The sequence below is a fragment of the Pan paniscus genome, chromosome 4 (assembly GCF_029289425.2).
Source record: "Pan paniscus chromosome 4, NHGRI_mPanPan1-v2.0_pri, whole genome shotgun sequence".
In the NCBI taxonomy this organism is placed as follows: Eukaryota; Metazoa; Chordata; class Mammalia; order Primates; family Hominidae; genus Pan; species Pan paniscus.
Window position 1 is genome coordinate 141,047,234 of NC_073253.2, and position 26,997 is coordinate 141,074,230.

Genomic DNA, 26,997 nt, shown 5'->3' on the forward strand with positions numbered 1-26,997 from the left:
TGTCCAAGGTACTATAGGTTGGGAGAAGGGAATAAGAATTAAGGTGAATGAAACCACTTCTGCCATCAAGGAACATAAAATCAAATGTGGGATCATGATAGAAACTTTGGGGAGTATATATCCGCCCCACAACCCCTTTCCCTGAGAAGTGGCCCCTAACCCTGGTCCATGTGGTCATGGCAGAGAATGAGCCATAACTGGACAACTTGACTTCCACCTTCCTGGTGGTGCCTGACCTATAGGAGGCCGAGAGTCCCTCCCAAAGAATTAATAAAGAAAAGAAATAAGCTATTTTATTATTAGTGAGAATTCTATTAATATATAATATGTATGCTTGACAGTGGAGGCCCATGTCCCATTATATAGCCTGGGGAGCAGAGAAAACCAGACTACACAGAAAGAGTGGAATAAAATAGACACATAGTCTTACAGACAAGAGCTGAAGAAGGAATACCACTTGGTTCCTGGCAGTGTTCAGTTCCCAGTGAAGACCTTTCTGAAGGCTGCCAGCCTCACCACCCTTGTACACTTAGAATGAGCTAGCCTGAAGTGGTTTCTGTTACTTGCAACCAAATAGTACTAATAAATCCAAAGGGAGTAAGACCACAACACAAATTCATCTAACGAACACAAGTATTAGTGAAGTTCGTGATGCTAGGTAGGCAAGGATTTCAGTTCATTCATCTGAGGGCTGCACAGTAAAGTGGCAAGAGGGAACTCTTACTGGCAAAAGATAGGGATTTAAGTCCAGACTCCACCCTTTGCTAGTTCTGTGACCTTGAAGAAACACATTTAGCCTACACTTAGCACAGTGCCTAGTGCAAAGCAGGTACTCAATATATATCTGTAAGAGGAAGGAAGCAGGGAAAGCAGTTACCACATATCGGGTATGCTTATCTTTTAAGTCAAGTCATTTCTCATTAATGAAATGGGAATTCTCATTCTCATTAATAAAATGGGAATAAAAATTTCACTTTATGTGTCTCACAGGATCAGAATGCACATAACCACTGTGCGATTAAAAGTCATTATTAGGTTCATCAGATTAATCGATGCATCAAATACAGACCAACCTCAGTTAATGAAATAATATTTATCTGAAATAGGGGTTAGCTACACCCTACAAGCCAAATCCAGCCCACCACCTGTATTTATATGGCCTGCAAGAATGGTTTTTATAAATGAACATTTGCAATCAATTTGATAATAGGGAACATGAATTTTGAACACTGCTTCACCTAAATGTTATCCCTCTCCCTCAGAAAAATCCCATTCTTCTAGTGAATATACCTGTATTATAAAAAAATTCAATTTATTATTACTATTATCATCATACAGAGTTTAAAGGATGCACAAGAAGTCAACTCAGTAAGAAACATGGCAATGAAATTACTTTTCTCATCAGTTCCACTATTTTTAGAGTGCAATGCTGCAGAACATGGGAGTTTTTACAAATGCATAAATTGCAATATAGCAGAAAAAATTGCAATAATGTCTGAGTGAGTAAAGGTGACATAAGATCTTCCGGAAGTTCAACTACTCCCTTCAAGTCCAGGTTTAAAGAGGCTGGACCAGTCTGAATATATGCCAGGAACCACCTCAACTGGAGCAAGAACACATCATCAATCACAACAGTATGTCTATGGTGTACAGAACAGTACTGAATATTCATTCACCACCCTCAGCCTCCCAGATGAACACCTCCTAGTACAGGTTCATCCTTGAACCTAGACATGCAAAAATGAAAACAAGGGTCCATTGCCAGGAAGTCTCTGAGGGTCATAACAATGGTTCTTTACACCAGCGGTTAATTCTATCCCACAAAACAAAATGAGGTAAACTTATACAAAAAGTCCTGAGTAAAATCTGGAAATAAATGAGTATAATTATCATCGTAATTAATAACAGTAATAAAACACTTTGGAGCAACTGCTTTATACTGAGCACTGCAATAAGCACATAAAGATGCATAAGCAATGGGTTTTGACATGAAGTTTTAAAAATAATGCTATTAAGAAAGAAAATAGACGATATAAATGTTATATGGAATACCATAGAGGACAGATTAAAATGGAAAAGCTCTACTTAAAATAGAGCACACAGGACCTTAGAACTCCAACGTGGCTTCTGAATCACTTTCATGGAAGCCTAAGCTCCCTTGAGAATAGAGTTTGAAAACTATAAGAATGGACAATTGGGGTCTCTGTATTTTCCTCATCCACAATATTAGGACAACAATAACAGCTCCTGCAAAGGTTTGTGAGGATTCAATGAGTTAATAATACAAATTCTTTTAGCAGTCAGTTGTACATAGTAAGTGCTCAATAAATATTAACTATCATTATCTTTATTAAATAGTTGTCATCATACTATACATTATTATTCATTCTGATTATTTCTTTTAATTAGATTATAAGTATGCTCCAAATTTTCACATACTCTTCATTGGCATATTTTTAATTTAATGAGCCATAAATGCCACTTTAGTTTTACTTTGATTTGAATTTATGTAATAATTTTGAGGGTGATTATTTTTGCATATATTTGTTTATTAACTATATGTTTTTCTCATTATGTCTGCTCATGAGTCTTATTCAATAACCCTATTGGAACTCCTATTGTTTTTTAAAATTAATGTTGGTTCAAAGCAGAAATATGGTTACCTTCTGGGCTCCCTGTCTTAAGAATGTGCTGGCAAAAGTTTCTAAAACACAGTTGAGAAATCCAACTCCTGTGATTGAAATCCTGCCTCTTTGAATGAACTCTGTCCTGCAAAAAAAACAAAAAACACATCTTTGATGTCATTCTATGCTTGGATATGTAAACGACAGACATTTCTAGCTGCATAATTACCACTTATAATCAATAAAAAATAATATCCTTAATAATTCAATAACTACCTGTTATAAGAAGATTTTGTTAAAAGTAATTTATAGTTTATATAATATTAACAACAGTCTTATTCAAATTAAAGAATATTCATTTCATGCTGCAAAATCTCTTTTTAAAATTGAGTCTGAGGTAATTATCAATGATATGACCTTAGGTAAATTATTTAGACTCTCTATAACTCGGTTTCCTCACATGTAAAATGGGAACGACCATAGTATCTTTCTTTTACAACTACTGTGGCAAGTAAATGAGTTATCACACATCACAGGAATATGAAGAGTTCCTAACACATAAGCATTTACTAAATGTTAGCTACTATTACTAAAGAGAGTCAGATAGAGACAAGATTGGAAAGCCAAACACCTGGAATGACTTTTTCAATCCTCGATTGGAGAAGGGGGTGAGACAGAAGAGATATGTCACCATCTCTACCAATTTTAATTACCAAAATTATATCAATATTAATTATCTTCATGTCATAAAACAGAGATCTAGATTACACTTAAGAGTGATAGAAGTAAGATGGCTGAATAGGAAGTCCCAAGCCTTCATTACCCTGAGAGACAATGACTTAAGAACAATATACAAACCAAATTGCCTTTATGAGAACTCCCTCAAGAATTAGCAGCACCCCAGGTAGGTGCAAAGCCAAGAAGAGCCACATCAAAGCAGATAAGAAACTTTGTTGCTTTTACCTATGATAGCTCCCTCCCACCCAGCATAATGTAACGCAGTCAAGAAAAAACTCCCAGCTTCTGGCTTCTCCCTCAGTAGGGATAGAAAAGTGCTAACTGTGCATCCAACATCCTGTCTTTAAGAGGGGCATGACTCAGAGTGCTAAAGGAAATGGCAATATACTTTCAAAAGCAAGCATGGTGGCTTGTTACACTAGAGAGCCTGCAGTACCTCAGACAGACAACAAGGGTAACAAAAGATCATGGGCTCTTGAGAACAGGGGCAGTCCTCTGTGACTGGGAAATTACACACAAGTCCAGAGAAGATGCATCCCTCAAAAAGGTTTGAGAGGCCCCCAGAATCTCAAGCTAGGCTGACTAGTGAAGGTCTTCCCTGTATGAAGCCAGTCCATAAGACTGGGAGAAGTGGCTGTTTTTTTATATACCCAAACCTCAACAAAAGATCACAATGCATGCAAAGAAACAAGGAAACATGGCCCAATCAAAGAAACAAAATTAATCTCTAGAAACCAGCACTAAAGAAACAGAGATCTATGAATTACCTCACAAAGAACTTGAAATAACCATCTTAAAATGCTCCATGAACTAAAATAGACAACTAAATGAATCAGGAAAAATAAAGTGCAAGAATAAAATGAGACTATCAACAAAAAGAAACTATGAGAAAAATGAGAACCAAGCAGAAATTCCAGAGTTGAAGAATACAATAATGGAACTAAAACACAATTCACTAGAGTGGCTCATTCAATAGCAAACTTGATCAAGCAGAAGAATCAGCAAACTTAAAGATAGGTTATTTGAAATTATTGAGTCAGGAACCAAAAAATAAATAAAAAGAATAAAGAAAAGTCAAGAGAGCCTAAGGGACTTATAAGACATCATCAAACAGATCATTATCCACATTATAGGAATCTCAGAATGAGAAGAGAGTGAGAAAGAAGCAGAGTGAATGCCTATTTGAAGAAATAATGGCTGAAAATTCCCCAAATTTGAGGGAGGAAATTGGCATACAAATTGAGAAAGCTCAATGAACTTCAACTAGGATAAATACAAAAAGACTCACATCTGTGCAAATTAGTTCAACCATTGTGGAAGACAGTGTGGTGATTCCTCAAGGACCTAGAACTAGAATTACCATTTGACCCAGCCATCCCATTACTGGGTATATACCCAAAGGATTATAAATCATGCTACTATAAAGACATGTGCACACATATGCTTATTGCAGCACTATTCACAATAGCAAAGACCTGGAACCAACCCAAATGTCCATCAATGATAGACTGGATTCAGAAAATGTGGCACATATACACCATGGAATAGTATGCAGCCATAACAAAGGATTAGTTCATGTCCTTTGCAGGGACATGGATGAAGCTGGAAACCATCATTCTCAGCAAACTATCATAAGGACAGAAAACCAAACACCACATGTTCTCACTCATAGATGGGAACTGAACAATGAGATCACTTGGTCACAGAGTGGGGAACATCACACACCAGGGCCTGTCAGTGGGTGGGGGCCTAGGGGAGGGATAGCATTAGGAGAAATACCTAATGTAAATGATGAGTTGATGGGTGCAGCAAACCAACATGGCACATGTATACCTATGCATCAAACCTGCACGTTGTGCACATGTACCCTAGAACTTAAAGTATAATAATATATAAATATATATATAAAAGACTCACACCAAGACACATTATAATCAAACCGTCAAAAGTCACAGAAAAAGGGAGAATCTTGAAAGCAGTAAGAGAAAAGCAACTCATCACATTAAGCTCCTATAAGATTTTCAGTAGATTACTTGGCAGAAACTTTGCAGGCAAGAAGTGAATGGAATGACATGTTCAAAATACTAAAATTAAAAAAAAAAAAACCTACAAGACATAAATACTACATCCAGCAAAACTATCCTTCAAAAATGAAAGAGAAATTAAGATGTTCCTAAATAAACAAAAGCTAAGGCAGCTCATCACCACTACAGATTTGGATTACACTTAACTTTGCCTCATTCATTCATTTGTTCAACACACTGACTGCATGGCTACTATATGCTAAGTGCCATACTGACTGCTAGAGGCCCACAGAAAAGGAGATGGTCTCTCTCCTCCAGGATCTCACTGGCTGGTGGAAAAGACACATAGGCAAGTGGGAGAGTGTCAGCAATTGGAGGTGAAGCATTCCATCAGAGGAAAACCACAAGGACCCAGGTAAGGAGGCGTGAAGGAAGAGAGATGTCTGAGGAGCCACAAGTTATCTAAAAATGCCCAGTACATGGTATGGGGCTTGATAAATTCTTCCCACAGGAATGACTGGAGCATAAAGTGGGTGTGGGAGATGTTAGGGTATGAGGCTGAAAGGATAATTGAAGACAAGATTGCAAATGGCCTCAGGCTGAGAAGTTTAGGCTTTCCCCTGAAGGTAATGGTGGCTTGTCTTCTGAGGACACCAAGTACCCGGTATAGATTAATAGTCACATCTGTGCCACTGACTAAAACGCTCATTGCCATTCCTTAATGCTTTTAGGCAATCTCCTATTCCCCATTTTCACCATAGTGCTTACACTGAATGAGTTCAATGAGCATTTGTTAAATGAACTAATTCAATTTCTTTGTAATAAAAAATATTCAAAACAGAAAACATTTTCTCAACCTTACATCTCTGTGGAAAGGAAATGAGAGCCACGTCTCCTGTATGTATAGTTGGCATGTGTTTATATACATGCATACATGAGCACATGCACTGAAACAATCAAAAAAATCTGAGAAAATACTGGATCCAACAAACTGTCATTTTGGTCAAAATGGTTATTAAAACCTCTTAATTAGACCTCACTAATAGCAGTAGCCTCTATATTTAGATCATGCATACAATAAAAGGAAGACTTCAGAATTCCTCTCTCCCTCTCCCCCTTCCCTTTCCTCCCCTTCTCTTACACACACACACACACACGCACACACACACGCACACACACAAGCGAGTTATCCCATCCACTCTGACATAAATACCTTCCGTCTAAGCAGTTTTCACCCCTTAGATTTAAGCCTATTTAAAATGATTTGCTCATGTAAAACTATATCCTGGTGACACTAATCTTGCCTGTCTTTATTCTGGATTAGTCAGAATAGAATTTTACAGTGATTTTAATATTGAGAAATGAAAAGTTGAGCAGTCTCACACTCTTGGGAGAGATGAACTCTTCAGTCCTCAGTCCTGAAGGCAAATGTAGGTGAGGGATTAATAAGAGTCTCTTACATCATATTCTAACCAATATTTCTTTCTGCCACTTTTGGGAGAAGTAAGTCCTCAGAAAAGCACTCTTGGGTTTTGTCCACATATCAGAGAATAACAGAGCAGTAAAGCAGGGTCATGCCCTTGCCATCAACGAGATGAGAGTTTATCCTATTATATTTTAAGAGTGCCAGAGAAGAAAATATTGCACTTTCCCTCAATAACTCATTGATAAAGCACATCAGACACTCTTCTTACTACAAACAGCTAAACTAAATCCCTCACACTGGAATTAATCTCCATCTAAGTTCTGTGCAAAACACAGCAGTTTACACAACACATGGTTTAATTTCAGCTTAATTTAAAAAAAAAAAAGACGGATGGATGGATGGATGGATGGACAGACGGACGGATGAACAGACGGACAGATGGACAGATGAGTAAGTGAACAGAGCTAAAATGTTAACATTAGGGCATTAGAATTATATGTTATTTACTTGCTTTGTTCTTTTTAGTGGTTTATAAATTTTCTATTTAAAAAATATGTATTCCTTTGGCCATCACCAAAAAGTCTATTGAGTAATAAGACCCTGAGTATCACTTTTATATAAATAAATAAAGCATTTTATAAATGGCTGTGCCTTTTAAACCATTTTCAGCAACAGTACCTGCTAACTTCTGGCTTGCTCTTCATTTAAAGTCTTGTTAAATCACCTCTTGGCTTTCGTTTTCCCACGTTATGTAATCTCGTTTCTTTGTAGCTTGTGTCTTAAGACTTTCTCCCCACCCTGTACTTGAAGTACATAGTGTTTCATCATCCTCAAGACATATAAGGATGACTCAAGTTTTCCTTCACCTGTCTTTCATCTCTGAGAAGCCTACAGAGAGGACTCTCCATCACATTTATGATATTACAAATTCAGGGTCATACTTACTCCTGGAAACCCCGTATCGTAACAGTGTACATTCTATATCAGACATTGTATTACCTTCTGAGGTTGCTATGCTTTGAAAATTATTTTCTCTCTTTTATACATGAAGAAACTATGGTAAAGAGATGTTAAATAATTTGCCCAAGGTCACATAGCTTAATGTCATGAGGATTCATTAGCTATCACCTCAAAATCCTAGTCTTCCTCTGTTCTTAGTGAATGACACAACTGTTCTTCTAGTCCACGAGATTAGAAATCTTAGCAACATGTTAGATGGTCCCCTCTCTAGAATCAATCTAAACATCCAGTAAGTCACCTGATTGTGCTTATTTCGCTTGTAATGTCCCTCAACAATCCATGTTACTCTCTTCCTTGCTACTGCTACTGCCTGGGCTTGGCATAGAATTTTCTCTCTCCAGGACCATTGCAAAGTGCCTCCCAATGGGGTCCCTGTCTCCAGCATGAATTCCCTAAACTCCGTACTGACAAAAGTCAACTTCCTAAGCACACACTGATCATGTCACTGCCTAATAAGGCAGGGTGAATAATGCCCATGTGCTCAGTCCTATGTGTATAAGACTCATCCACAATGTTGCATGTAGTTGTTGTTTGTTCATTTTCATTGCTACATAGTGTTCTACTGATTGAAAACACTCCAAATTATCCACTCTACAGAAGATATTTAGAATGGACTCAGTTTATGGCTATTATCAACAGTGCTGTTATGAAAATGCTTATAATGTAACCAGATATATATGTGCACAAGTATCTCTGGAGTATCCAGCAGTCAATTACCTGGGCCATAGCACATGCACAGTTTCAACTTTAACAGATCAGGCCAAATGTTTTTCTAAATGGTTGTATCTATTTTTTCTTCATTGAATCCTCAATTTCAATTGCAAAGACTAGCGCATGGTAGGAAATCAATAATGCATTTAGGAAGGAAAGAATGAAGAGATGGAGGGAGTATAGGGAAGAGAAAGTGAAGAAGCAAAGGCAAGAAATATATAATACATCTCAATACTTGTGTCATGGAAAATGAACCAGATATCATAGGAGTTCCACCGGCTCAGGTCAACAGAAGACAACCTTCACCTGACTGTGGGATGAGCCACCTACAAAATCTGAGAGTGAGGCTCACCCACTCAAGCAGTGCCTGTATCTGAGTCCCATCTCTTGCTTTGTCCACTTAGTGGGTATAATTCAAGACAAAAACCAATGGAACTGTGACAGAGCAAGCACAACTCAAATCCCAGAACACCTTTGTGAAAATGAAGGGCAGCTTATACAGTCATTTAAAAATTTGTTTTCTTCTGGATTTGAGAAAATAAAAAAGTTCAGGGGAAATATGGATCAGGAATTAATCCCCAGAGCACGCAGTCACCAGTGCTGAATCCTCAAAACGGCAGTTTCCGGGAAAGCAAAAGCTCTTAATGAGATCCTGTCCTTGAATTATTGACTGGTTAGGTATGGCAAATCTTGCCTAATTGTTTTCATGATGGGAATCTAATTAAAGTGTCTTTGAGGGGGATAAAAAGGTTCCGCAGATACTCTTGTTGTGATGACCTCAGTTCTAATCATGTTTTTAGCATTCTCCTGTAAGCACACAGAAATAAGGGTCCCAAAGGAAACACGGGGTCTTCAAGTCAGACTGCTCACTCACTCCTGACCAACTCCCTGGCTCTGCTGCTGCTGCAGAGACTTCTTGACTCACTGCTGCTCCAGGATGGCAGACTATGTAGTCTCTCCCATGCTGTCTGTCTGAACCCATTTACATAACTGCCTCCACAGAAAACCAATGCAATTTGCAGAGCTCTCAATACACGCTATGTAGTTTCAGCCTTAACACGAACATGTGTATTTATACGTGTAAAATCACACACACACACACACTATATATACATATACATGCCTTTAAGACAGGGAACGAAGGCGCGGCTCCTGGAATTAGACCATTTACATTCACATCTTGTTTTAGCTTGCCTACCCACCCACGTAGTAAGTTCCTGAAGCTCTGTGAAGTTTGCTCTTCTCTAAAATGGGGTTAATAATACCTATTTCATGAGTTCTCACAAGGTTGAATAAGGCAATATGCGGAAAGCACTCAAAGTACTATGTGTAAGCACTCAACAAATGTGAGTAAACAGTACTAACATTAGTAATAATTATGCTGTTCTACTACAACCACCATTATTATTCCAATTTAAAGTAAAAAAAAAAACAAAAAGCACAGTGGCTGAGAAGTCAAATAACCACTGTGAAAATCCAGCCCGAGGCAACTCCAAGACTCTGTAATTCATTAACTTCTAGGTGGAACTCAATCACCATAAACCACTTGGCAATTAAGGGAATGAACCCCTTCCCCACCCCAGTTTTAACATTCAAAGCTCTTGGAACAGAAGCCTCCCAACTTCCCAGACTCCTGTCCCACCCTGCTACCCCACACTCTGCACTGTGAAACCAAACATTCTACCATCCTTCTCTGACCTCCTCTCCTAAGCGCTTTCCCTCTGAGCTGTTCTTCTAACCCATCCCAGAAACCAACAGGTTGTTACCTAAATTATTAACAATGAGTATCAACAGGGTATGCCATAACACTAAGAAATAAATTATAGAATCTCAGAGGCTCAGCAGGTTAGTACAAGTATACATTTCAGGACAGTCTGGCTCTGTCCCTTAAAACATGGTATTTAATAATTGATCATTAATATGCCTCACGCCTGAAATCCCAGCACTTTGGGAGGCTGAGGCAGGCATATCATGAGGTCAGGAGTTTGAGACCAGCCTGGCCAACATGATGAAACCCCATGTCTACCAAAAATATAAAAAATTAGCTGGGTGTGGTGGCATACACCTATAAACCCAGCTACTCGGGAGGCTGAGGCAGGAGAATTGCTTGAACCCAGGAGGCGGAGGTTGTGGTGAGCCGAGATCACGCCATTGCACTCCAGTCTGGGCAGCAGAGCTAGACCCTGTCTCAAAAAAGAAAAGAACTGATTATTAATAATAACAGTTAACATATTTTCATAGCCTATTTTGGTAAAGCATTGTATTAAGTTTTTTATATACATGCTTTTCAGTTAATTCTCACAACAGCCTTATAAGGTATATAATATTAACCCGAGTTTACAGATTAAAAAAACTGAGGTTCCAAGAGGCAAACTTACTTATGGTCATATAAAAATAAGTGACAGGGCCACTATTAACACAGTTAACCTCAGATCCCATGTCCCTTCCCACAACCCTGTTACCTAGAAAAGTGTCTATTCAGTGAAAGCTTACGGGCATCCTGAGTTGATGGCGAAGCTTCAAATTACACAATGGTTTGTAAACTAGCTTAGGTGGAGGCTTGTCTTGGGATATCAGGCCCAACAGTGCATGCATCCCACTCACAGCTGGTGCTGATTGTCTGCCCAGTGGAGGAGGTAGACCCTGAGTCTAGATTGTCACCAGGTTCCTCTCTATTGTCTCGAGATCTTTAGGTTATTCTGCATTATCTCAATGCCTGGTTAATAAAGTATCATAATTTTTAATACCAAAATTCTTTATTTCCTATAGCTACAAAAGCTAACCAAACAAAAGAAAAAAATTTAACTGGCATCTGTGTTTCCTAAGAGCAGAAAATGCAATATAGTTTTGACACTAATCATACTTACTGAAGTCTCCCCTCCTCATCCCTTATTTCCATTCTTCTTGCATAAATTCAGTAGAGCCTTCATATGAATTTTGACTTTTCAGCAGGTGTTTCCACTGAAAAGTGTTTAGTGTTTGCTAGATAGCCAGAATATTAACCGATCATGCTTTATAAGATTAACAAGAATTTTGCAAAAAATGAAGTTCCAAAAGGGCTGCCAGCTGTATGTTTGCTTACCGCTGGGACCATGGGATACTTACTATTTATCAGGGATTCCAAATCTAGCTACTCAACAGATTCATCAGGAGAACTTTAAAAATGTCGATTTTCATGAGCCAGCCCAGGGATACAAAACTAGAATTACCAAGGTGAATCTACATTTTTAACTCCGCCCCTGAATCTTGGGCCAATATACAACTCAAAACAACTCAAAGGAAAAGGAGGATGAAAAACAATGTCAGCAGGCATCCACTAAGATACAATTGTGTATCACCTAACAATGAAGATATGTTCTGAGAAATGCATTATTAGGCAACTTCATCGTTGTGCAAACATCATAGAGTGTACTTGCATAAACCTAGATGGTATAGCTTACTACACACATAGGCTAGATGGTATAGCCTATTGTTCCTAGACTACAAACCTGCACATCATGTCACTATACCGCATACTGTATGCAACTTCAACAGTGGTATTTGTGTATCTAAACATATCTAGACATAGAAAAGGAACAGTAAAAGTACAGTATAAAAGATATATACCATGTTTATACAAAATGATACACAGTTACCATGAATGATGGAGCCTGCAGTACTGAGGTCACTCTGCATAAGTCAGTGAGTGAGTGGTGAGTCAATGCAAAGGTCTAGGATATTACCGTACACTGCTGTAGACTTTATAAATACTGTACACCTAGGCTACACTAAATTTATTTTTAAAATTTTTCTTTTTTCAATAATAAATTAACCTTAGCTTATTGTAACTTTTCTACTTTACAAAAGTTTTCATTTTTAACTTTTTCACTCTTTTGCAATCACACTTAGCTTAAAACACAAACACATTGCATAACTGTACAAAAATATTGTCTTTTATATTCTTATTCTATTAACTTTTTTCAATTTTTAATTTTTTACTTTTAAAATGTTTTTGTTAAAAACACAAAAACACACACATTAGCCTAGGACTACACAGGGTCATGATCATCAATATCACTGTCTCCCACCTCCATATCTTATCCCACTGGAAAGTCTTCAGGGGCAATAACACACATGAAGCTGCCATCTCCTATGATAACAATGCTTTCCAGAATACCACTTAAAGTACCTGCCTAAGGCTGTTTTACAGTTAACTTTTTAAAATATTTTATAAGTTAGGAGTACACTTTAAAACAACAATAAATGGTATTGTAATTACATAAACCAGTAACACAGTCATTTATTACCATTTATATGGTTTGGCTCTGTGTCCCCACCAAATCTCATCTCAAATTGTAATTCCCATGTGTCAAGGGAGGGACCTGGTGGGAGGTGATTGGATCATGGGAGTGGTTTCCCCCATGCTGTTCTCCTGACAGTGAGAGAGTTCTCACGAGATCTGATGGTTTTAAAAGTGGCAGTTTCCCCTGCACTCTATCTCTCTCCTGCCACCTTGTGAAGAAGGTGCTTGCTTCTTCTTCACCTTCCGCCATAATTGTAAGTTTCCTGAGGCCTCCCCAGCCATGTGGAACTGTGAGTCAACTAAACCTCTTTCCTTTATAAATTACCCTGTCTCAGTTATTTCTTGATAACAGTATGAAAATGGACTAATACACCATTATCAAGTATTATGTACTAATACACCATTATCAAGTATTATGTATTGTATACACTACACATTTACACAACTGGCAGCACAGTAGGTTTGTTTACACTGCCATCACCACAAACACATGAGTAATGCATCACGCTATGATATTAAGATGACTATGACTTTACTAGCCAACAGGACTTTTTCAGCTCCAATATAATCTTATGGTACCACCTTAATATATGCGGTCTGCCATAGACTGAAATGTTGTAGGCAGTGTCGGACTGTATCTCAAAAGCTCCTACTTATGTCATCGAATGCTCTCTTGGCTAAACATGATTGTTTCTAGCTCAATTATCATTTCCCTTTTCAACAAAACAGCTTACTCTACTTTTCAAAATTAGTAACTTTAAACAGTCACCACACTTTGAAAACAACATTTAATCCCATTAGTTCTAACAACTTACATTTATTCGGTGCTTCATAAATGCACAGAGCATGTCTATTTTTTATCTTATTAAGTCTTCACATCACTCTGTGAGGGAACTCAGGCCAGCTTTATCCCTTTTCCCAGAGTCAAAGAGCACATAAAATGACCAAGCAGAAACAAGAAGAGAAGCTCCCATATTACTGGCTCAATGTAGAGATTCTCTCTACATGGCATTTCCTACCAAATCCTACTGGGCTTCCCCCCTGCACTTACCCTGCAGCAAATTCCTTCTCTTTTCCTTTCCTACCCACAACCCCCTGACCCTGCCATTCCCATTTCACCCCACAAGTACTGTCTGCATCCCCTTTACAGATTTTCATTTATCATTCATTAGACAGATGGTGATGAAGCATCTTCTGGGAGCCAAGCACTGTGCTACATACAGGGGATACAGTGGTAAACTGTGACCTCAGTGCACAGCCACCACAAAACAATTAGTACAGGATACAAAAACAGAGGAGACTCTGATTATATGAACACAAACATCAAATGGCAAATGAGTATCTTTTGGAGGGCAGTCTTATTAAGCCAAAAATAAAGCTCCAGCCCAGATCATTATATTTGTATAGAAAAGGCCTCACTGCTTGGCTCTTCATAATTGGTGGTGCTTTCTGCTAATTGTTTGATTATCCACTGGTGCACTGGAAATCAAGGTCAATATGAGCAGAGGGAGTCATGTTTTGGGACGAATACAGTAGTATTTATTTAGGCTATTAGTTAACTACACCCTCAAGCCCTTTAGCTCCAGGACTGGGCTTAGAAATAATTCCTAAGTCAGCAGAGCCAGAGTGTTTTAATACTTCAGTAAAAGCAGGTATGGAGGTCAATCAAAAATGCCAGTGCCAATCTTAAAAACACACAGAAGTCACCAGACTACCAAATTTACTCATGGAAAAAAAACCAAAAAGACTCTAGAGCAGGGTGAAAAAATGGGACACACCAAAAAATATGCCCAATTAGCCCTCAGCACATGCAAATTATACTATTTGTGATTTTTCAGATGAACACTTGAGACTTAGGATGTTTTAATCCAGAAATTCAAAAATAAAACATTTAAAAAGTTGTATCCATGTCTATTAGAGAGTGAAGAATATTCATGAGTAATTTCAGTAGTAATGAAAATGTATTGACCCAACAATAGTGGTGGTCAGGCGCAGAGACTCACGCCAGGAATCCCAGCACTTTAGGAGGTCAAGGCAAGAGGGTCACTTGAGGCCAGGAGTTCAAGACCGGCTGGACAACACAGTGACACCCTGTCTCTACAAAAAAGAAAAAAAAATTAGCCAGGCATAGTAGCACACACCTATATCTCAGCTACTCAGAGGCTGAGGTGGCAGAATTGCTCGAGCCCCGAAGTTCAAGGCTGCAGTAAGCTGTGATTGTGTTACTGCACTCCAGCCTGGGCAACAGAGGGACCCTGTCTAAAAAAAAAAGGAAAAGAAAAAAAAAAGAACAGTTTCTCATCTTATTAATGTAATCTGTGTTTAAGTTTGATTTTGACTTGTTTTTTACTATATTCCACGAGGGATATATTCAAATTATTAACACACACTTCACTAGGCTGAGCTTGTTTTTGCTTTTTTTTTTTTTTTTTTTTTTTTTTTTTTGAGACATGGTCTTACTCTCTGTCACCCAGGCTGGAGTATGCAGTGGTGCGATCTGGGTTCACTGTAATCTCCGCCTCCCAGGCTCAAGCAATTCTTCCACCTCAGTCAGCCCCACCAAGTAGTTAGGACCACAGGCACACACCACCACACCCAGCTAATTTTTGTATTTTTAGTAGAGACAGGGTTTCTCCATGTTGCCCAGGCTGGTCTGGAACTCCTGGGCTCAAGCAATCTGCCTGCCTTAGCCTCCCAAAGTGCCAGGATTACCGGCATGAGCCACCGTGCCCGGCCCCTTCATCAAGTCTTGACACACTGCCATGGCCCAGCTATGCCCGACCACTCTGCCCAGGAGAGGGTGGGCCAAATGGGGCCCTAAAATGGTTTTCATGCAATGAGGCTATAAGCACCTGGAGACAAAGAGCCAGCCTCCAACCTGGCCATGGGCCTATGCAGGGCCCTGGGAGAGCTTTTGCTTTTCCACCTTTCCCGGCCTCCCGTAGTGCTGGGATTACAGGCATGAGCCACTGTGCCCAGCCTGGCTGAGCGTTTTTAATGTCAAAAATAAGCAGCAGAGGATAAGCAGAAGCTTTTAGACATAGAAAGCTGAAGACATGGCCATTGAGATGCTGTGCTAAGTGTAGAAGAATAATCTTGTTACTCAAATGCAGGAAAAACCCGGTTTGACAACATCGTGAATAGGTCTCCATTGATGGTAGTAACTTGAAGATACCAGAAAGTTTTTACTTAGCATAAAAACACATATGCTGGAAGAGTAAAGCTGAAGAAAATGCTTTTACTAGGTGATTATCTTCCAGAATTACATTGCAGTACTCGGATAAAGCAAATGTCAATTACTAAAACCAAATCAAATGCATGTCAATTATATTCCCACATGGCATAACAAATACCTATTAAGAGGAAAAGGGTAATAAATAAGAACCAGAAACTCACAAATACATATATTTTAAAGAACAGACACAAACACAAGATAAGAAATTAACAAACCTATCTCAGAACATAAGGTTTTGGAGGGTAAAAACCATGACTTTTTTCTTCCTTCTGAAAAGTCTAAAACAATACACTTCAGTCTCCATTTTCCAAAGTAAATGCGTGTGTCCTGCTCTACATAATAAAGCATATTCCCACAAAAGCTGACTTTAATTTTTTCCTCTTTTCAGCTTAAGATTCACTTTTCTTTTTTCTGATTTGGCCCAAGTGTCTTAAGGCAAAATAGAGCATGAGCATGGCATCTCTCATTCTACACATTCAAGCAGTGCATCAGAGGACCCTATGTGATGCCCCTGAATCTACAACTGCCAAGATCACTGCATGAACCTAGAAGAAAACCAGAAATGTGAGCAGATTCAGTCCACGCCAATTGCTTGCATTGACCCTGAATACTATTCTCTCCAGAGCTTAAATTTCACTCCGAAACTAAAATACAAGTTTCCCAGTCCCATGCCTCTCAAATTGAGGCACTCATAGCCCCAAAGATGTGTACTGAGGGAATGCAAAACTCCAAAATGAACATATTTCTGCAGTGTAACAGTAAATCATTACAAACACTGTTTCTATATTAAATACATTCTGAGAATTAGAATCAAAAGTTATCAGAATTTTTATTTGAAAATAACAACTGTAAAAGTAACAATACAAAACACTAATATCTGCTGACCACTATGGGCTGGCACTATTTTAAGCTTTCTCTATGTACGACTTCATTTAATTCATACAACCACCCTCTGGGAAAGGGTTAACATTCCCATCATACAGATGAAGAAACCGAGGAGTAGAGAAGTGACACAAATTGTACAAGGGCACATAGTTACAGTTTCAGAGGCAGAATTCTTCTTTTTCCTCTTTTTTTGTTTGAGACAGAGGTTGTATTAGTCCATTTTCATGCTGCTGATAAAGACATACCTGAGACTGGGTAATTTATAAAGGAAAGCAGTTTAATGGACTCACAGTTCCACACGGCTGAGGAGGCCTCACAATCATGGTGGAAGGCAAAAGGCACGTCTTACATGGCAGCAGGCAAAAAAAAAAAAAAAAAAAAAAAACAACTTGTGCCAGGGAACCCCCCTTTATAAAACCATCAGATCTCGTGAAACTTATTCACTATCACAAGAACAGCATGGGAAAGACCTGCCCCCACGATTTAATTGCCTCCCACTGGGTCCTTTCCATGACATATGGGAATTGTGTGAGCTACAACTCAAGATGAGATTTGGGTGGGGACACAGCAAAACCATATCAGGGGTCTTGCTCTGTTGCCCAGGTTGGAATTCAATGGCAGGATCACAGTTCACCGTAACCTTGACCACCCAGGCTCAAGCGATCCCCCTACCTCAGCCTCCTGAGTAGCTGGACTACGGGCATGTGGCACCATGCTCGGCTAATTATTTTATTATTTGTAGAGACAAAGTCTTGGTATGTCACCAGGCTGGTCTCGAACCCCTGGCCACAAGATACTCCCACTTTGGCCTCCCAAAGTACGGGGATCATAGGTATTGAGCCATGCCTGGAGCAGAGGTAGGATTCTAAACGCAGATGCCTACTCAGTTACTGTGGCATAGGACATGAGAGGAGAGACCCTGTGCAGGCCTGGAGGGAGTCAGGTTGGCTGTGTAAATAAAGCAGATCTGTAAATTACTAGACAAAATAGCCAGACACAGAAAAATAAGAGACTATGAGGCTGCCTTAGGCCTTGCTGGCTTTCCAATTCCTGGTTCCTATCCCTTAGGAGGCCTGATCACTGGTACAGAAATATCCCTGTAATCATCTGCAGTAGTGAGTTTCCATTACTTCCAAAGCAAAATAAAGACAATGGGCAACATAGTGCCAAGAAAACATGAAGAGGAAAAAAGGTGTGCTGAGTCCCCTTCTACTATGTCCCAATTATTTCTGTTCAGGTGCCTACCCATCCCCCATGCAGCCCATGTGCTTCAGAGGGAGATGACCTCATCCCCAGCTCCAAGGGCAGATCTTGACTGGATCTGCCAATACACCTATATCATTCCTCTGAACACGCTGATTGGTCTGGGGGAGCAGGTGTTCTAAGTTGACTCAATCACCATCAGGTGAAGGGCTTTTTTCCTCACGGCTAGGAGACAGGTTCCCTCCTCTACATAGCTCTTTCTCTCATTAAATGTGGACAAATTAGTATGCTGATCCTAGATGATGTTGACAGTCATGAGGAATCCAAACTTGAAAAAAAAAAAAAGTGGACATACAGAGAAAGGTAGAGCCAAAAAAAATAAGAGCTATGGAAATACTGCCCACTTGGCTATGAGATAATTCAGTTCCTTAGTGAGAGGAAGGGCAGTGTCACTGCCAACCGCTCAGATTCTAAAGCTAATCAGCCCATGTTTGAATCTGGTGCTGCCACTTACTGGCCATCTTACTTCATACAAGTCACTTGACATCTCTAGCCTCAGTCTGTAAAACAAAGATAATAGTTCCAACCTCACATGGTTATTATGAGGATTAAATATAGACACACATTTACACACACACATATACATACATACATCAAGCACTTAGAGCAGAGCCTGCACATAGTAAACACATGTAAGGGATGGCTGGTATTGTCTGAGTCAGGGTTTCTGCTACTTGCAGCACAAGGCAGCCTAACTGATACAGGAGGAGGGATAAAGTAAGTACAGGAGGGCTTCCCTGAGGCATGGAGTGCCAATCTGGGTTCTGGGAGAGTCAGATGAGTGAGAAACAGGACATCACCCTATCTTCCCATACCTATTATGGAGAGAATAGAAATTCCATTCCATAAAAAACTACAGGAAGACAATGTCGGATAAAATCAGTGAAGGAAGAAAGCATATTAGAGCTATCCAGTTGTGTGACAGTACAGATGGGGGAAAGCCCAATGTAGTTCTCTCACCCAAGAAGATGCCACAACTGTAGAGATGTCAGTGGGAAGCCAAAATCAGATCTATGTAAAGAGGACATAGAGCAAGGCTTAGTTTCTAAAGGAAACTTATTCTGAGCCCATCTCTGAATTGAGCCAACAGGCCATGCACAGGGACAGAGTGACATCTGGTTTCTAGTCACACACCCACACCTGCTAACCAACACACAGCTTGAAAGTCTAATTTTACACTTAGTAGCCCTGACAGCTTTTTTATTCCCTTTAAAAAAAACTTGTCCCTATTCTGGGTGCAGTGGCTAGCCATTACTCTCATATTTCCTTAGCAAAGGGAAGAAATTAAAGTAATAATGAATCTTTCTTAGATTCCCCCCCCCATCCCATTACCCATTTATTTAGAATGTCTGCCTAAATGCCTTTCTAAATCCATGTCAAGAGCTAAGGAAACATAAGTTCTCTGGAATGTGGATCCCAGCTTTCAGCATATCAACCCCTAATCAGAAACCTTTTTGTGGCTGCTTGTTGCTGAAGGGACAAAACCCATTCTTCATACCTGGGATCCAAAGCACTCTACAGAACAAGATAAACCCATCCTTTGTAAATGTTCATATTCCTGCCTCACCACTGTGCTGAAGGTGGAGTCTACAGTATCTGCATTCGTATCTTGGCTTAGCAATCTACTGACTGTATCACCTTGGGCAAGTTATTTAACCTAAGCCTCCAAAGAATACACATGAAGGATATAGCTTTGACCTTGACATAGTAGGCATCAATAAATGTTAGCCTGCTGTGTCAATGATAGAAAAGGTAGTGTTTTGGAGAGGACTGGAACATAACAAACCAAAGAAAGAAAAAAAAAATTTAACTGGTCAAACCTTCTTATACAGAAGTCTGGTCATATGTACCAAAATATAAAATGCATACAACCTTTGACCAAGAAATCTCACTTTGCTCAATCTACCTTAAATGGTAACAGAATAAGTGGGAAAATATGTAATCATAGAGACTTTCATCACAACACTGTTTGTAAGAGCAAAAACAAACAACCTAAGTTTCAATTAGGAACAGACCAAGAAAATCATGTAAACAAACAATATCTCCAGGTATGATTAATTTTCCTTTTTTTCTCAGAACTGGTTTTCTTACAAGACACATGCATTATTGTTTCTAGAATCAGAATGACTATTTTAAAATAATTTTTGAAAAACACTCAAAGGAAAATTGTTCCTAAAGGATGTCCTCCCTGGATTTTCAGAGCTAATTGTCATTTTACGTATCACAGATGAAAGTTTAGTTCACCTTTTAAGACTAGCTAATAGCTCAAATATGTGCAAAAATTAAGGCTAACACGAAGTAGATGAAATGATTTTTTTTGCACAAAATCAGCCAATTCCATCCTTTTGCTATTTCTACATACAAAGAAAGGAGCTCTATTCTCTGGCCACAGCCTTTACACTTAATCCCAAACATCTATGCCCTATGTGAAACTCTTATCATGAGAGAGACTAAGAAAGAAAAACTAGCGGGTGGTTCAGAGCAAGCCCACCTCTGATGCCAATAAGACATGGCTTTCACACCCACTCAGCGGGCTGCTGCAGCATCCTAAAATTATCACTACAGGACCAAAGTTATGGAGAGCAGTAATGATTTGGACAAGGGTTTGGGCTTAAGAATGGATTTTAAATTTTTGGTTTATAGTTGTTTGGGCTTGAGGGCTTTACTATTTCCATAAAATGATACGTATATAATAAAAAATTCAAACCACACAGAATAATAACAAAAAACACAGATAATTATCCAGTTCACAGCAACCACAGTTCACAGCAATAATCACTATTAATATTTAGTGCTTATATTTTACTTGTTTTTAAATGTATCTCAAAAAAATTAATCATTTTTCACCCATTATACTGGCAAAAGTTAAAAAGCATGTGAATAAGTGCTGACGCTGTTGTAAGGGAATGAATACGCTCATGCGTTGTTGATCAGTGTAAAATGTGCATATTAACACATTGGAAGGCAAAGTGACAGAATCTGTACGTTACGACTGCATGTCGGTGCCCTCCCCTGCCACCCCCAATTCGTGTGCTGAAACTTTAACCTACAACGGGATGGTACTAGGAGACTGAGACTTTGGGAGGTAATTAGGTTTTCATGAGGTCATGAGTTAGAGACTGCATTTTGGGATTGGTGTCCTTATAAAAAGAAACCAAGACTAGAACTCACTCTATCCACCATGTGAGGCAATGATGAGGAGGCAGCATCTGCAAACCAAAAATATGGCCTTCACCAGACACTGGAAAGGCCAGTGCCTAGATGGTGGATTTCCCAGCCTCCAGGTCTGTGAGAAATTAATGTTTACTGTGTAAACCACACAGTCTATGGTATTCTTGTTATAGCAGGCAAACTAAAACACTATATAAACTAATAAAAGTATGCATGTCTTGAGAATCAGCTATATCGTTTTCTGTATTGAGATATAATTCACTTACCATAAAATTCACCCTTTTAAGGTACACAATTCAGTGAGGTTTAGTATATTCGCAGAGTTCTGCAACCATCAACACTAATTCCAGGACATTTTCATCACCCCAAAAAAGAAACTCCGTACCCACTGGCAGTCACTCATCACTCTCCTCTCCCTGTAACCCATGGAAACTAATAATCTACATTCTGTCGCTATGGATTTACACATTCTGGACTTTTCAAATAAATGGACCCATACAATATGTGGCCTTTTGTAACTGCCTTCTTTCATTTAGCATATTTTCAAAATTTGTCCATGTTTAACCATGAATCAGCACTCCATTCCTTTTTGTAGCTAAATAATATTCCATTTTGTGGATACATTACATTGGGCTACATATTTATCAGTTGATGGACATTGGCTTTTTTCTACATTCTGGCTATTATAATGCTATGAAAGTTTTGTACAAGTTTTTGTGTGGACATATATTTTCTCATTTTTCTTGTAGTATCTAGGAGTGAAATTGCTGGGTCAAGTGGTAATTCTACGTTTAACTTTTTGAGGATCTGAAAAACTGTTCTCCAAAGCAGCTGCACCATTTTATATTCCCATAAGAAGCATGTAAGGGTTCTAATTTCTCCACATATCCACAACCAACCCTTGTTATTGTATGTCTTTTTTTTTTTTTTTTTTTTTTTTGGGACACTCTCGCTCTGTTGCCCAGGCTAGAGTGCCGTGGTGCGATCTCGACTCACTGAAACCTTCGTCTCCTGGGTTCAAGCTATTCTCGTGCCTCAGCCACCCATATAGTTGAAACCATAGGCGTGCGCCACCACACCCGGCTAATTGTAATTTTTAGAGACGGGATTTTGCCATGTGACTAGGGTGGTCTCAAACTCCTGGACTCAAGTGATCAGCCCGCCTTGGCCTCCCAAAGTGCTAGGATTACAGGCATGAGCCACCACGCCCAGCCTGTTTTTCACCTTCTTGATAGTGTCCCTTGAAACACAAAAGTTTCTAATTGATGACATCAATTTTATCTATTTTTAATTTTGCTGCTTAAATTTTTGCTATCATATCTAAGAAATTACTACCTAACCCAAGATGACAAAGATTTATACCCATGTTTATTTCTAAGTGTCTTATAGTTTTAACTCTTTCATTTAGGTATTTGATCTATTTTGAGTTAATTTTGTATTCTACATGAAGTAGGGATCTAAATTCATTCTTTCATATGTGGATATCCAGTTATCTCAGCACCATTTGTTGAAAGAAATATTCTTTCCCCATTGATTGGTCTTGTAATATTAACTGTTTTAAATCTATCTAAAATGTTCTATAGTTTAATTGTGGCAGTGGTGGCACAACTATATATTTGTCAAAAATCAAAGAACTATACACTAAGAAAAGTAAGTTTTATTGTATGCAAATAATATCTCAATAAACCTGATATTAAAAAATTCTACTCTAGGCCAGGCACAGTGGATCACGCCTGGAATCCTAGCACTTTGGGAGGCTGATATAGGAGAATCACTTGAGCCAGGAGTTTGAGACCAGCCTGGGCAACATAGTGAGACCCCGTATCTACAAAACAAATTTTTTAATTAACAAGGCATGGTGACACATGCCTGAAACCTTCATCTCCTGAAGCACATGCCTGTAGTCCCTGCTTCTCAGGAGGCTGAGGTGGGAGGATCACTTGAGCCCAGGAGGTTGAGGCTGCACCGAGCCATGATTACACCACTGCACTCCAGCCTAGGTGACAGAGCAAGACTGCATTTCAAAAAAAAAAAATGTATATATATATACTTTAGATAAACAACTCATATATAACATAAAGGATCATATACAAGGAAGATATGCTTCACAAATATTGTAATATTGTTTGTAAAAAAGAACTTAGATACCATCTGTCTATCAAAAAAGTAGTAGCTACATAAAATGTCATATAGTCACAGGATTGAATTATATGCAATAAAGGAATAAGCTAGTTTTATATATATATATATATATATCACATGGTTTAAGCTCAGAAACATTCCATTAAGTAAAAAAAAAGAAGTGCACAATTTAAAAACTCACAATTTACAAACTAATTTATAACTTACAATATATGTTTTAAAATATATACAAAACCATACTATACAGCCTCTATGAGTATATATATAAGGATCTAAAGGTATCTCTTTAAGGTCTGGAAGAATATTCAGCAAACTGATAACACTCACTACTTCTCAAGAGGGTGAAAAAGACAACAGGATTGGGGGAGATGGTGAGACAGAAGGTGAACTCTATCATTTCCTGACCTCCCTTGCAAAAAATTCATTAATTACTGTGATTAAAAAATTAATAATGTGGAATTTGTATGAGTTATAAACAGTGGTCGTAAGTATAGAACCACAGATTTTTAATGTATGTACTCATGTGTCCATCCCTGCAACCAAAACACACACACATACACACACGAGTCTTACCAATTTGGGTTTTCCATACTTTCCCGGAAGACAGACTCTTCCTTCATGGATGCATACTGTGTCCACGTAAGGCAGTGACTCCGTATGGCCATGTTTCTTTCCCGAGGATTGAGCCATGACTCCTCTTCTAATTGAATATTGGGTACTTTCAAAATGCTCACCTGTCCAACAGAAAGAAAATGGCTTTTTCAATTTAGGAAGAGCAGGCAACATAATGACTGCATCCAGAGTTACTCTCAGTCTTGGATAACCAAGAGGACAAATAATCCTGATACATGGATGATGGCTCACCAGTGGCTGTACGTTTTTGATAATCAAACATACTATGACCTTACTAAGTGCTGGTGAGGACATGCAAATGACCCAGGATTTCTGTAGGCTATACAGTCTCTGGCCTAATTTACCTAACTGCTAAACACTAAGCAAATTATCAGCCTCCTTTGCGTCTCCTCTAAGGCTGGTTATGGCCTTCTTAAATTGATGGATTCTAATCGAGCCCACTTACAAGCTCACATGCAGAACAATATCAGGTAAAATATTTTCTTCATTTTAAACTCTGTCCAATACCTAGAAATGTATGGTTTCCTAGGTGAAGACATGGAAAACTACAAAGGCAGAATTGTACAAGTCAGAGGTGTCCTTAAATTATTTAAGAATTGAGATACAAGACAAAGTTGAATGCCTTTTTAAATAATAGATTCAGAGTGAGTATATAGGGCAAAGGCAGGGTACACACTCTGGAAAAAGCCAGTAATAATTTGCTGCTACACTGCAACAAGTTTTACCATCTGGAAAATAAAAGAAAGTTCATTTTCATTGTCATATCAGCTTTATTACACTGAAGAATGTGACAGTCTTTTAATTCATGATAAGGAAGTGATGGAAGCTGCCATTTGTTCCACATACAGCACAGCAATTTGCAAGCTAATCAGCAGGAGCCAAGCTGGGTTCCACATCTGATATGGTTTGGCTGTGTCCCCTCCCAAATCTCATCTTGAATTGTAGCTCCCATAATCCCCACGTCATGGGAGAGACTCAGTGGGAGGTAATTGAATCACGGGGGCGGGTTTTCCTGTGCTGTTCCCATGATAGTGAATAAGTCTCACCAGATCTGATGGTTTTATAAAGGGCAGTTCCCCTGCACACGCTCTCTTGCCTGCTGCCATGTAGCATGTGTCTGGGCTCCTCCTTCACCTTCCACCATGATTGTGAGGCCTCCCCAACCATGTGGAACTGTGAGTCCATTAAAACTCTTTTTATTTATAAATTACTCAGTCTCAGGTATGTCTTTATTAGTAGCCTGAGAAGGGACTAACACAACATCACACACAGAATCTCTCTCAGGTTGAAACTACCCTCTGAGACCTGTTTAAAGGGCGTATCCAGATGCTTTCCTCTGACTTCCTCATAGCTCTAAAAGGACTCCCACTGAAAATCCCTCTATGGGTCAAGCAATGTGATTAAAAATTTCCACTCACCTTTTTCCAACAAAGAATCACCAGAGTGCTTAAGGACTTCAAAGAGAGAAAACAATTTGCTATCATGAAGATTTCATCATCAATGATATTACTTTAGAGAAATACACATAAAGACTTACAGAGGGTGTGGAGAACATTATACTCTGGGAAATAACTGTTATCTCTGATAGTGAATTAGAAACTGAAGTTTTTCTCTTTCTTATTAAAGATGAGACTAAATATTTACATTCTTCCCATTTCTGATCATTCTCACCTAAGAGTAATTTCTAATCATGAACAGATTGGATAGTCACTTCATGCAAAATGCCAAAAGTATCTTTAAAGTAACTGCACAATATCTCTATGTCCATTAAGAGTTCTTCACAAGACAGAGAGACAAAGTATCTCCAGTGGCATCTGCTAAAAGTCAGGTTGGATAAGAAAGAGCTTTCTTCCTCAGAAGGTTCTGAGGTAAAAGGAGTAGGAAGTTTCTAATGCTCCTTTACATCAGAAAATGCTGTTCCTTTTCATGACTATTAAAAATTACTCAATGTTACAACTGTGATTACATTTTAAAATGAACTTACCTTCCTTAAAATTTCTGGAACCACGTTCTGACAGATTGCAATCCTCTTTCTGTAGATGACCCCTGTTGATTCATCTAAAAAAGAAATTTTTTTACACAAAAAAAATTAAAGAAATGTGTTCTTTTCTTAGTGTCAATAAATCTTGCGGGGGTGAGGTTTTTTTTGTTTTTGTTTTTGTTTTTTTTTTTTGAGACACCCAGGCTGGAGTGCAATGGCACGGTCTCGGCTCACTGCAACTTCTACCTCCTGGGTTCAAGGGATTCTCCTGCCTCAGCCTCCCGCAATGAATCTTTTAAAGTCAGTATCAATTTTCTATTTGCAAGATTCCTACAGAAAATGTTTAACTCAAAATTCAGTTTCCCTGACACTTTTCAGGGCCGAATCAGGTATTCCTTATCTGGGATGAAGGAATAAAGGTACAACAGTAACTCAGAATGCACACTCCAATGTCAAGGATGAAAGAATCACAACCTTTCGCTGCTCTGGACTATCCGTGTCAGTACTCCAATGACGATGACCAATGGGACTCCTGCTCAACTCCAAAGCGAATGTTTCAACAAAAAGGGGGAGAACCTGATGCTGCTACCTTTTGTAGCAAACTTTCAAGCACAGATTTCTGGCTACAAAATTTAAACCCATAATTAATTATATTAGCCACATTTCTCTCTCATAAGGGAGTAGACTTCCTATTGTTACCGGCAGCAAACCTGTACGGTTCTGCAGCAACCTCAATTATGGCCTCCTCAGAAGAAGAAGGAATTCGACTGAGGGGCATAAGGCAGAAGGAGGGACCAAGACAAGTTTTAGAGCAGGAGTGAAAGTTTATTAAAAAAGAATAGGAAATGGCTATTCCTGTTCT

The 26,997-nt window shown here is 38.8% G+C and overlaps 1 protein-coding gene across 7 annotated transcripts in view; it reads right to left on the reverse strand.

The window, feature by feature from the left end:
- Window positions 1-26,997, reverse strand: part of PRELID2 (PRELI domain containing 2) — a 458,899-nt gene that overhangs the window by 417,281 nt on the left and 14,621 nt on the right. For 4 of the 7 annotated variants that reach the window (XR_010112231.1, XR_010112232.1, XM_055112744.2 and 1 more), the window contains exons 3-5: window positions 26,139-26,212; window positions 24,095-24,255; window positions 2,664-2,769 (exon numbers count right to left, since the gene is read on the reverse strand). Coding sequence is in view for 5 of the 7 variants with exons in the window: in XM_055112744.2 (XP_054968719.1) it covers window positions 2,664-2,769; window positions 24,095-24,255; window positions 26,139-26,212 (341 nt within the window). In the remaining 2 variants the exon portion in view is untranslated. Of the gene's footprint in view, window positions 1-2,663; window positions 2,770-24,094; window positions 24,256-25,572; window positions 25,609-26,138; window positions 26,213-26,997 lie in introns of all 7 variants that reach the window. The other 3 variants (XM_055112743.2, XM_034960715.3, XM_003829091.7) reach the window with 1 other exon arrangement.